Here is a 13,510-nt window from a genome sequence, read left to right as displayed (position 1 = left end):
AGCACCAAAATGAAACATTCCCCCCAGTGACCCCTTCAGTAGTTTGTCCATGTTTGCACAACAACTTCATGGATACCAAAATGAAACATTTCCCCTAACGACCCCTTCAGTGGTATGTCCATGCATGAACAAGCACCTAAATTAAACATTTTCTTTCTTTTAATTTTGAAAATATATATTAATTTACATTCTCTTATTCAGTTAATGCCTCAGGCTAATAGCACTAATTTTATTTCCAAACCCCTGCCTCACACACACACACACACACACACACACACACACACACACACACACACACACACACACACACACACACACACACACTTCACTCAACTTTTACACTCCCAACTCTACCCAAGCACACTTCATACTTAACACAAGCAAATACGCACTCAGTCAGTCTTTTGTAACACAGGAGTACAACATTCTTGCATACCTAACTCATCCAAAAGCATTACACCCATACCAACACTCACACATGTAATTGCTCCACTTTACACTTCACACAGGCATAAATATGTCACACACCAGCATTATAGCAATACAAACACTCATGTAAGTAATCATTCCACTTTTTCACTTCAAATAGGCATAAACATCTCACACGAGCATTACAGCCATATAAACACTCATGCATGTAATCACTCCACTTTTTTACTTCACACAGGTCTAAACATCTCACACACCAGCATTACATCCATACAAGCACTCATGTATGTAATCATTCCACTTTTTTCACTTCACATATGCATAACCGTCTCACACACCAGCATTACAGCCATACAAACACACACACAATCACTCTCCTTTCCCGCCTAATTCACACAAGCAAACAACCACTGCAGACTCTGCAAAAAAAACAGTGAAACCAAGAAAACTACCAATGATATCCAATGCCATTTGCAACCACCAATGAGCTGGAACTGTCCTGAACCTGCATTATATAGTAGTTCTATGTTTGTGCAGATGTAAAAATGCAAAGCGCGGTTAACTCGCCCTGAACCCTTTTAAAGTGACAGAACCAGTTAACCACAAAGAAAATGTATGTTTCTTTTTTTCAATCTAGGCTTTCATGGGCCACAGAAAAGGCATCTGGATTGGGGCTGCTCAGTGGACGGACTTGTTCTAAACTATGGTAATCTACACATAAAGCTTAGATTATTGCAATGGAGATAAATATGATGAACATAATACAGTTGTGTAAGTAAACTTACCATAACAGTAGATGCTCGAATGATCACTGCTGCAGTAGCCACTCCATCCCTTCATCCCTTTTGTTTTTTGGAGTGTTTTTAATGCCAGTCTGTGGACCTATGTGTTTTGCCTTACCAAGCATTGTCCTTTCAGGGCTTAGCCTCCCTCTCTCAGTTGTCATGAAAGCTGTAAAGGGCTTGGTGCCCAAATCTGTCTTTTAGTCAGCTCAGTTCATGTTATCTAATGGTTTGGGTGTGTGGAAGGTGCCCTGAAGCTTAACAAGCTGGCCAGCTGTTATATCCTATGCAGGATATAACCCATATAGCGTAGGCTATTGTAGCAGTTATTCAAACATCTACTGTTGTGGTAAGTTTACTTACGCAGCTGTACTTTTATCTTTGCCATCAGCATAATGTAAACTGTTCAGAGAGGCTGAAGTGTACAGCTGGACCAGTACCACAAAAGTTTCAGTTTGATGACACTGGTTGCTTCCTCATCCCTCAAGATGAATTAACAAGCCATGTTTCAGTCAGTCAATTCAAAAATTCTACATATGATGGCAGATACATCTGATTTAAGCTGGGTAGCTAACATGGGTAGTCATGTAGGGGTCTCCACAGTGGAATTCCAGTCCATTAATGATTGACAATGGAGTTTATATGGTGCCGAGTTGCCAGCCCGACGGCCAACCTTTGAAGAAGGCACACCCATTCACGCATGCACCTACCTACATGTCTTTTCATGGACTTGCATTTTTAAAAGCATCTTACACATTTCTTATTCTACACATATTGTAACAAATTTAGTGTTTTTTATCAGTATGTGAAAGAGAAATACATTATTTCCCATTCCTAGTAAGCTATGAGGATCTAGAAGACCATACATTATCAGGATCTCACACTTGTGTCATCACAAATACCTGGTCTCCTTACTGCTATAGCAGACATCATCAGTTACTTAGGAGTCAATTTCTATGAGAGATTATTGTTCCTGAAAGAGCTGAAATCCTCTGAGAAGCATCAAGGTAATGACATGAATCTTTTGCTAGTACATTGAGCATAAAACATTTTAATTTCTGCTGGATTAATCCAGATTCTGACACCTTCTCATAACATATGTTATCTCACTGCTGAATAAGAACTTTTTTTCACATTCCACACAACTCAAGGTTGGTGTAACTGCAAACCAGCTATGACTGAGCAAGTGTAGTCATCAACACCTGATTCATTTCATTAAGGTCCCCACTCCTATGCCAAATGTCAATGCAATTTTCATGTCTTCTCTTCACTTTGAGATGATAGTCCTTTCAGCAGTAGAGGAGCTTTTGTTCTTTCTGTTTTAGAGGTTTCCGAATGACAACATATGCCTCTTCCAGTTTTACATACATAATAGTATGGAATTGCTCTCAGAAGTGTATCAGAGGCTTTGAGACACTGTCACCCTTGTCTGTTTCCAGGTACATGTTGATCAGTAAGAAACACTGCTGCATGTATTAGATGTTTTTGTAATTTCTGCATTGTTTATTCTGTGTAACACTAACTCACAGAGCTCTGAACAGTTGTTTCTTTTTATTCGTAGTGAGCCTTTCCCAAATCAATAGCTGGTGTCAAAACCATGGACTAAAACCAAATGCTAGGAAATATATAATAGCATCCCTTAGTAAGCAAGAAGACTCTTATAACTATCACTCTAACAATACACCACTGAAAACTGATCCAGTAGTTAGGGACCTGGGAACCTATGTAGACAATGAATTGTCCCTCAATCATCACATATTAACTTTTGTAAGAAGGTTCTTTTTCATTGCAAAGCTTATTATTAAAGATGTGCCATTTAGGTCCAGGGATGTGATCATTCCTCTGTATTTCACACTCATCAATCTGATCGTGGAGTATAATGCCCACTTTATCATGTATCTATCCAAACATTTGACAGAACTTGAAAGCCCATGCTTTCTCTCTTAGAAAATCAAGATCCTAAATCATAAAAACTATGCAGACCATCTCAAATCCTTGTCCCACTTCTCAGTAACATACAGGCTATTAAGGAGCAATCTCTGCTTCATGTGCAGAACCTCAACAGACACTATCCTATTAGGCCTTCTGTACATTCGCAAGTCCAGTGGGAGCATAAAATTCCACTCTAGAGACGTGAAGCTCTTTTGCAATATAAATAGAACATGTTGGAGGGATAGATATGCATCACAGAGGATACCACTTCTTTGGGATCATTTTATTTCCACATAAAACAAAGTACAACTCTTACACTGTTCAAACATGATCTAGATGAATGGATGGATAAATACAAATCCACCCCTGGTTTAACATCCTTGTCCCTCATGGATAGGAGCAACATGTGAATATTCTGCGCATCTCTGGGTTATTTGTACTTAAATTATAAGGGATAGAAACTTAATGGGAATATATGGAAAGGCTTATAAAGATCCTCATGGATCAATAGCCTAGTAAGCTGCTATGAATCTATAAGGTATTAGGATTGTGATGGGGGATTCATAAACAGTGTACTCCATGAGATAGGGCTGGTACATGTTAAAAACATGCAGTAACCTCTGAAAAGTAATTTAAAAGCATGGATACACAACAAGGTAAGGCCCTGTACATAGATCTACCTGATTCAAAAAGTCAACAAAAAACATGCACTGTCTGGTCACACCGATATAAAGTAGTGGACCAGAAATGTGTACCTGTAATCATTGTTAATGGCTATAAAAGACTGATCATCCTCCTATATAGATGTGTTGCTTATCATTACAGAGCTGGGCAAAAGCAAAAATATCTGCACAAACTCTAGCAAATCCAAAGTAATACATACTTTTATGTGGTTAGAAGAACCTACCAGTCAACACTACCATCCATGAAACAGGCTAGCTTACTGCTGCAAACACATGCTCTCCCCACCCACATCTTTCAGATTATGAAACTTCTACCAGTGGGAGTACTCATTGTAATGGAATTATCATTACAGAACATGTAATTATAATGCCATCTTTAGTCATGTACATTGAGCTAGATATTTTTATGAATCACTCTTTTCCATGACTGCAGAGAACAGCTTACAGCAGGGCTCCAGATTTAGCAACAGCAATGTAGATGGATAGCTTTTCACCCTTACCCCTAGGCTATGACTGCAGGCGTGAATCGCAAGATAGAGTAAATGAGTGATCATCATATCTTCCTATGGGAAGATGCAAAGGGTCCAGCTATGGTTATCTTCCTGGACTTTTTAGATCTGTCTTAGGAGTAAACTGGTCTCAAATGTACTTACTAGTCATTCAGCCAGTTTGTCTAGCCTAGATGAAGATTCATATTGGTCTAGTCCCTATCCCTTCCTTGCTCTGCCTTACTTCTTCCTGCTCGAACCCTGTGGGACACTTCAGTTACAATACATCTAATAATTATAGAGCATAGAATAGTTCCTTAGCAAAGGTTACCATTTCACTTTTTGATATATGACCTATGTATGTTCAACTGTTTGCATTATGCTTAGCTATAATACAGACTTAAGTCAACCTTTACTACTGGAAGTACATGCAGCTTGATAAGTAACAAAAACTTAAAGCTTCATGTTACATTTCTGTGTATTCCTCCTGCCTTGTACATCAGTGGAACAAGATATGCTCCTCTTCTATTTACTTCTCCATCTCGTCTACTGGTGAACTGATATCTTCATTACAGAATCTATGCACACAAAGTTGGCAAAAATACAACACTACCTGGTGCAGCTGAGCACTTACTACACTGGCATGTCTTTAGTGTGAATTTAACCAGACACGCCATTGTTTCTTTTTTCCATTTATCTTACTTCTTATTAGTTTTGCTAATCTGTCAGCTGCGTGAGGTATTATTTCCTTTTTTAAATATTTTCTTATTTATTTTTTACAATAAACCACATTGTAACACCATAAGTTTACTCTCATTACATAATTAACCAGAAGAGGGCCATATCCATATACAGAAATAGAATTATGATCCATGCCAAGTATGATTCTAATTATAACAAGTTAACATAAAACAAGTAACTACATATAGCTACACCTATTTAAGCAAACATTTATCAAAAATAAACCAACTCTAAAATGAAGAAAATAATAGCCTTTAGTCCTTGCATTAAGCCCTAAAATTTGATGATGTTGATAATAAGTGTAGCTATCAGTATTTACCATGTACTACATAAGTACCAAAAGATCAGAGCAATTAATGACACAAGATAACAAGCAAGATAAACAAATCTAGTTTCAGTATGTTATAGCAGAGGACTGTGAGTGCATCCCATGAGCATCACAAAAAAGAGTAAAATATAATAAAAATCTGCCAATATATCATTGCAAAGGAATTTGACCAATTAACTGAGATTAAAAAATGAAAAGCTATCACAATTATTTGCCGGGTGCAGACTAGTCATGAAGTAAAACATTATAGCTAGGATGAAAATACTCCCAACATGTATGGGTCAGCTCTAATAAAACCTCAGATATGCTATCTTGTCTTCTCCCATCTCATGTTATTCAACCACTAAACAAATGGCAGAAGATACAAACAAGGTGCCCATTTAAGAAGCTTCCTTTTGCCACAGGATAAGTCACCTTCCTTCCTCACCATGGCATTCTCCCACAAGCAGATATTCTTATTTCACCTCTTTTGGGGAAGAACTAACTCATTGCTGGTTAGACTAGTCATGATGATAATGACTTTCACTGGCCTGGAAAGCCCAAGATAAGCATCACAGAGAAATTAGATATGGAGTGGTGCCACTTGTTGGTGCAGCGTTTACTTGTCATGACTTAAGAAGTATCCTAAAAAAGATTTTTGTTTATTGTCAAAGTTTACAAATGTATTTTGGATATTTTGTTTGTATCACCAAGCATGTAAATGCCATTGCTGAAATCAATTAAACTGATTTCAGAACCAATTCTAGTGCACCAAAGAAATGCATTGATTTTTTTTACTCATTTTGTACACTGTTTACAAGCAGAAGCAATGTATCTAGAAGCTGGTCAGTAATTTTGTTAACATTGTTAATAGGGTCCTTATTACTGTATATCTTCAGTACATTCACTGAGACACAAGCTTTATTGTTCAGTATAGAATAGCAGCAAACTGAGATTATATGTAGTGTGAAGTAATTTGTAATCTAGCTAACGTGGCAGAATTACAGACTTTAAGTACATGAAACAAAGTACAGACTAGTCTCACATCATACCTTCTGGAAAATGTTTTCCAATCATAATCTATACTCTTAATAGACAGCAGAAATATGCAATCATCATTCAGAACCTGTTAATTCTCTGCATATTCTCATACACAGTACTGTTTCTCGTTACTTTATCTGTACAGTAGTTTTCCTTTACACAAACAACACAACCGTTCATTACAGAACTTGTGATAAAACAAGTGCAAACTATAAAGACATATTATTTATGTTTCTGACTACTTCTCTCAGGCAAACAGTGTTTCATAATATTCATTTGTTTTTTAACCAAGCAGCACTATGAGCTTCATTTAAGTTGCAGCAACTGTTGTACCCATGCCTCAGAGACTATAAATATGTTTTATGGTCTGAAGTACTGAAATGTATTTTGACATTTGTAGTGTCTGAAATAATTCATCAAGAGAAAATCCATTCTTGACACTCATTTTTTGGTATTTTAATAAATATTCAACAAACATTTTATTCTTTATTCAGCCCAGTTCATTGTCAAATGAGCCGCAACTTATTTAACATATAATTGCAAACTAAGGTCTAATTCCTAAGAACTTAGATGAGAGAGTTGATCAAATCATATTGAAACACTAACAGTAATGTGACTCGTCTTTTGTTTCACATTACTGTTTCAGGAAAGTATAAAATTGTTAATTTTGACATTACTCTCTGCAGGCTAACATAGAAAATGGGTTATTTCGTTTCACCTTTGGAAACTCTGCCACCAGAATGAACTGGGTTCATGTAAACAATCTCGTTGATGCTCATATCTTGGCATCTGTGGCACTAACGTCTGCCAAAGGTTACATTGCAGTAAGTTTACTTTTGTGAAACAATAATAGAGACTAGATTCTTAAAACAATTTATTAACATTGTATTAACACCTGAATGGGTAAAATGTGTTTTGCTGTAGAAAAAAACAGTTTTAATAGTTTAAATTGCTGTTTATTTTGTTTATGGTTTCCATTCATATATTTGTCATTTTTTTTCTTCTGGGGCCATATAGATATGTGCTGTTAGAAAGCTCTTCTGGTTTTCTCTTTCTTCACATATTCACTTCTAATTAGAGATATTACTTACCCATACATTGTCCTCAGTATTAAAAGGAAATCCCCTCTGTAAATATTATAAGCAAGGGAAGAGGATAATTGCATCACTCCTTTGCATTTGTCTGTATAGTCATAGCCTGCCACAGAAAGTCACACCAGTTGTGGGAGTCTTGGCCCATGCTCCTAAGCACCTGGCTGTTCAGTTTCACCTTTTGGCCATTGTTACATTATCTTTACCACTGTAATACAGGATCTCATGGCTCTAATGAGCTGCAAGTCCCCTGCACCCAGCTATCTCCCTTGAGGAGGTGTGAGCCCCCTACATACAGTACCTCCATTCTGCCACAGTCCAATTCCAACAAAGACAAACAAGAAAGGAGAGTCCCATTTGCATGAGCAATCTGAAAGGGCCAAATTATTTAGCTGTTCCCTCTTCAGTGCAGTTATTTCCCAGTTTTTCTCAGTCTTGCCTGCACATTAAAGCATGGTTCCTCATTGATCAGTTTTATTTTCTGTTATATATCACAGCTCCACTACCACATGCAAGTGTCTAGATGCCACCAATGCCAGTCCTAAAGAAGTACGAATGTTAGTGATTATTTGCGACAATATATTTTAAGATGCACATTTCTAGCCCAAATTATGCAGACAGTAAATTGTTAAGTCTGCTAACAGGAAAAGAATGGCAAAAGCTAGGTTGCTGCTCTTCGTTTCACATTAGTACAATTAAGAAAACAAGAAATGAAAATAAAAACTTATGGTGTGAGGCTTCAAGACTTCTGTTGAATGTCTTGTCACAACTTCTAGAGGGCTTATTACTTTGTATGCATCTAAAGAAAGCTATAATGACAGATAAAGATAGATGTAATGGGATCCTATCTCGCCTACATTCATAACTGATGGGCTCGGAGCCGATCCATCGGCTCCGACTCGGCCAACTAGTACACTAGAACGAAGTCTCTTATTGGCTGGGCTACCCTCTATCCCAGGATGCACCACACCTGCTTCCCCAGATCTCGTTTGCCGCTTTACAAGCTGGACGTGGTCTCGACTTGGCTGGAGCTAAGTGTTTTTTCATTACCTTTTTTCTGGTCTTTGACCTTGGGTTTTCTTCACAATTTAATACAACAGCTGTTTTAACGGCTATTTTGTGTTTTTTGTTGTGTGAGTGATTGACTGTTATTGCTGATACCTGTATATCGCTGGTCGGGCAAGGCCCGTTTAAGTTAGAGGGCCTTTGCCCTTCTTGGTGGAGTGTCTGTATTATTATTTCACTTTTTTTTCACTTTTTTTCTTCCGGGCAAAGCCCGTTTAAGTTAGAGGGCTTTTGCCCGTTGTTGTCGTGTTCTTTCCTGATTGTTTTCACTTGTGAGGTAAATCTCTCTCTGGAGAGCTCGTGCCCTTTTTTTCTCGTGCTCTAACAGTTTGGTGTTCTTAGTTACTTCTGTTCTTGGCACAAAATTTTGTGTATTCAATACTGTTATTGATAGTGTATAGGCATGTCTAAAGAGCAAAAATCAGGGTTCAAAAAGTGCACCAGGTGCAATTATAAAATGTCTATTACAGACAGTCATTCTATATGTGTATATTGTTTAGGACCTAAACATTTACAGGAGACATGTAGTGTGTGTCATGCTTTTTCTTCTAGGGTTCTTCAAGAGCGAAAAAATAAATTGATCTTGAAGGGTCTTATTAAGCCCTCTTTTGAGGAAGCTTTGGATTCATCTTCTACTGCTTCTAAAAAGAAAAGGTCGTCGGCTCCGACAAGTCCGTCGTAACCGACTGCTAAGAAGCATAAGTCGACCTCTTCTTCCTCGGCTCCACTGACTTCGGAGCCGAGGGTCAAAGGGTCTGCCTCGATGCCTCTTTCCTCGGCTCCATTAGTTTCAGAACCGAAGGTTGGAGTATCGAGAGGCGAATCACCTCCATCGGTCCCGATGGTTTCGGAGCCGGTGGAGGTGTGCAGCTCAGACTCTTCCCCCTCGGCTCCGAAAGCTCCTTCGGCGCCGATCATTATTAGTGCTGTGCCGGATCCGGTGCCGATAGTGTTGGAGCCTTTTCGGAGCCGGTCCCCTACATTGTCTGAGCCGAGAGGAAAGTCGTCTCGACCCTTGTCTACTTCCTCTAAATCCTCAAAACTGTCGGATTCGGATTTGGATAGGGTTATTCAGAGGCTTTTCCAGTCTCCAGTTTTTGCACAAATGGTCTCGGCTCCGGCCCAGTTGGCTTCGAAGCCAATCCCCCCTCCGAAACACTCGATTCCTCCTCCAACCTCCTCGGAGCCGTTGGAGTCGGTGATGGTGGAGCAAGGCAGAGCCGTACGGTCGGAACCGAGACCCCCTCGAGGTCTATCGGCACCGACCATTGTTCCTACCCTGTCCTCGGGTTCAGGGTTTGGTACTGGGACCTCCTCAGCCGGGGCCGAGGGGAACATCTTGGGACTGGGTGCCTCGGTACCTAGTCTTCCCCTCGGAGCATCGGCTGCCGGAATTCCTAGTGCCGTCGTGGCCTCGCGGCCAGTGATCTCCATGGAGTCTGGAGGTCCGGCCTTTGAGGCCATGAGGAGCACGCTGGCCATGTCCTTGCCAGCTCAGCAGGCTTCCACCTCACCGTCCCTAGACCTGGAGACTGGTGCTTCTGCCGTACTGCAGTCCCATGACAGCGGGGCCCCAGGGCCTGAGGATACCCCCGTCGGGGGTTCCCTTCTTCCGGGGGGTCCATCCAAAACTGCTTCGGATGAGCCTCCACGGAAGAAATTGTGCAAGAGGAAGCACGTAGACTCCCAAGATGAGTCTGTCACATCGGACACTGACCTTGATGACGCGGAAGGGTCCCCTAAATCATCTTCGGATGATGTCTCTTTCTCGGATATCCTTGAGATTCTGAGACAGAGAGGAGATTGGCAGGCCAAAACCCCTTCCGCTGAGGAGTCAGTCTTCCTCAAGGCCTTCGGGGCCCAGCCCTCCACCTCCTGGGTGTCTCCGCCCTTCGATGAATTGCTTGATTTGGTTTCTCGAAGGGCTTGGGAACACCCTGATTCTGTGGAACCGGTGCCTGCAAGACCGAATAAATTTCTTTCAGCCCCCCCTCAAAAGGAATTTCTAACAAAAGGAGTTGCTGTAGATGCAATGGTGGTGGCATCTGCCACACAGCAGGATGTGGCAGAGGCTTCAACGTCTATCCACCCTCCTAATAAGGATTCCAGGAGCATGGATAGGTACGGGAAGCGTACTCTTTCTTCAGCGGCCTTTACTTTACGGTCGCTGAATTACTTATGTCATTTTACTAGGCTCCAAAGGGATCTCCTTAAAGAGCTAAATGAGTCCCTCACAGGTAATCTACCTGAGGCGCTAGCCCACACTGTTGGCGCCCAGATGACTACCTTATTTTCCATTGTGAACTCGTCCATGAGGCTCATCTCGTATGCGGCCGAAGGGGCGAGTAGAGCAGCGGGAACAGGCGTCGCCCTCAGGAGACATACCTGGTTATGCTTGTGTTCATTTGCGGAGGCCTTCAAGTCTTCCTTCGCCGACGCCCCCTTTGATGGGTCATCTTTGTTTGGACCCAAGGTGAAGGACACACTGACTCGGTGCGAGCAGGAGGGCAAGACCTTGACTGCCGTTGGGGCCCGTTTTTCTGCTCCCTCTAGGCCTTACCCCAAGGCCCAGAGAGGAGGGAAAATGTGGTTCAGGAAAACTCAGAGGTCTTTCCCTACTCCACCCAGTGATCCCCCCTCTAGAGGCAGGGGGGGGGAATTCAGGAAGACGCCGCCCCAGAGGCGGCAGAGGCCCTCGTAACTCTGGAGACCGCGATTCCTTTCGTGGTTCCTCCTACACTCAACGTCCCTGAGTGGGTGCCCAACTGTGCAGCTCCGGAGCCAGTTGGGGGTCGTTTTGCGGAACACCCACAAGCTTGGGAAGCTATTACCAGCGATCAGTGGGTGCTCCGGATTATAACCGGAGGCTATCTCATTCCCTTCATCAAGCCCCCCCTTTCCTTAAGGGAAATCCCGGACGTGCCACCCAGTCAGCGGGATCAGGCAGCAATAGAGGTTTCAAAGCTGCTAGAAAAAGGAGTCATCCAGCCTGTCCCCACCGATCAGATCGGATCAGGAACTTACTCAAGATTATTTTGGTGCCAAAAAAGACAGGGGACTTCAGGCCCATTTTGGACCTCAGTTCATTGAATCGTTTTGTGAAAAAGTCCAAATTCCGAATGGTCACCCTTCAGTCCATTCTCCCACTATTGGAGAAGGATGTCTGGATGTGCTCCATAGATCTCCAGGATGCTTACTATCACATTCTGATAGGTCAAGAGTCCAGGAGGCATTTACGCTTCCGCCTGGGAGACAGTCATTTCCAGTTCCGAGCACTGCCCTTTGGTCTCACCACAGCCCCCAGGGTATTCACCAAGTGTCTGGCAGTGGTGACTGCTCACCTGAGAAGTCTAGGATTCCAAGTGTTTCCATATCTAGACGACTGGCTCCTTACTGCCACCTCCAAGCATCTACTATTTCAGGCGCTCATGGCCACGGTCACCTTGGGCCGTTTCCTGGGAATTACTTTCAACTGGCAAAAATCTGTACTACAGCCATCTCAGAGTATTACCTTTATAGGCGCAGAATTATATACAAAAAGGATGCGCGCCTTCTTACCGGCAGCAAGAATTCAAGTTTTGCAGAACCAAGTCAGATCCTGCCTCCCCCTATCAAGAGCTCCGGCCCATCTGATTCTACAGGTGTTGGGCTCGATGGCATCAACTATACTCCTAGTCCCCTTAGCCAGACTCCACATGCGGGTTCTGCAATGGCTTCTGTTGGTTCAATGGTCCTATCAGGAACTCCCCTTGAACCACTTAGTTGTGATTACGGAGAGTTGCCGTCGAGATCTGCGTTGGTGGCTCCTCCGATCCAATCTCGACCAGGGGCGACCCTTTATTCCTCAGTCCCCCGTTGCCACTTTGACCACAGACACCTCCCAGGTAGGGTGGGGGGGGTCATTACCTGGACAGGTCTGTCCAAGGCACGTGGCAACTCCAGGAAGCGCATTTGCATATCAATATCCTGGAGATGAGAGCGGTACTCTTGGTACTACAAGCTCTCCATCACGCTCTCCCGCAAGGTCCGATTGCTATCCTATCCGACAACATGTTGGTGGTTTGGTATATAAACAAGCAAGGTGGGACCAGGTCATACCCACTGTGCAGAGAAGCCATGAGACTTTGGCACTGGGCGGTAGCTACCAACCGCTTTCTAATGGCAACGCACATACTGGGGAAATCCAATGTGATTGCGGACAGACTAAGCAGGACCATCCTGTTACCCCACGAGTGGTCCCTCAACCAAAGAGTGGCTGCGAAAATCTTCACCAAATGGGGTCTCCCTTGCTGCAACTTGTTTGCCAGCCCCCACAATGCGAAGTGCAGAGAGTTCTTCACTCTGTTCCCCTCTCAGGGACAGATTCCCAGGGACGCTCTAACCCACATTTGGCCCCCCGGTCTCCTTTATACCTTCCCTCCGGTTCCCCTCCTGCCGAGGGTGATACAGAAGGCAATTTACCTGGAGAGCAAAATGATTTTGATTGCCCCGCACTGGCCTCGTCAGGTTTGGTTCCCCTTCCTTCGGAGGTATGCGGTAGAAGGTCCATGGTTTCTGGATCCGGTGCTGGACCTGTTGACTCATCAGTCAGGACAGTCTCACCCATCTCTCAGGTCCTTGAGGTTGGCGGCATGGTTACTCCGATTCCATCCTTAGTCCGAGACAATTCCCTCTCTCCGGAGGTGCTCCACATATTGTCTTCCTCTCACAAACCTTCCACTGTCAAACTGTATTCCAGCAAATGGAAAAGGTTCACCTTCTGGGCTCAGCAACGAGGTATAGACCCTCTTACCGCCCCAGTATCGGAGGTCTTGAATTTCCTGGCCTCTCTTTTTCAGTTGGGCTCTTCAGTTTCCACAATTAAGGTTCAGCTAGCGGCTATCTCTAATTTTCATGCTTCTTTTGAACCTTCATTAATGTCTCACAAACTTTGCAAGTCTTTCCTTAAAGG

General features: G+C 42.6%; 1 protein-coding gene across 1 annotated transcript in view; it reads left to right on the top strand.

Annotated features, from left to right (window-relative positions):
- The window catches only part of SDR42E2 (short chain dehydrogenase/reductase family 42E, member 2), a 525,257-nt gene that overhangs the window by 414,466 nt on the left and 97,281 nt on the right, over positions 1 to 13,510 (top strand). Inside the window, exon 9 of the mRNA XM_044089637.1 lies at positions 7,090 to 7,227. Within this exon, the coding sequence (XP_043945572.1) occupies positions 7,090 to 7,227 (138 nt within the window). The remainder of the gene's footprint in view (positions 1 to 7,089; positions 7,228 to 13,510) is intronic.

Source organism: Protopterus annectens, chromosome 12.part0, assembly GCF_019279795.1.
Source record: "Protopterus annectens isolate FY-2018-M chromosome 12.part0, PAN1.0, whole genome shotgun sequence".
Taxonomy (NCBI): Eukaryota; Metazoa; Chordata; order Ceratodontiformes; family Protopteridae; genus Protopterus; species Protopterus annectens.
This window is presented reverse-complemented; position numbering and strand designations above follow the sequence as displayed.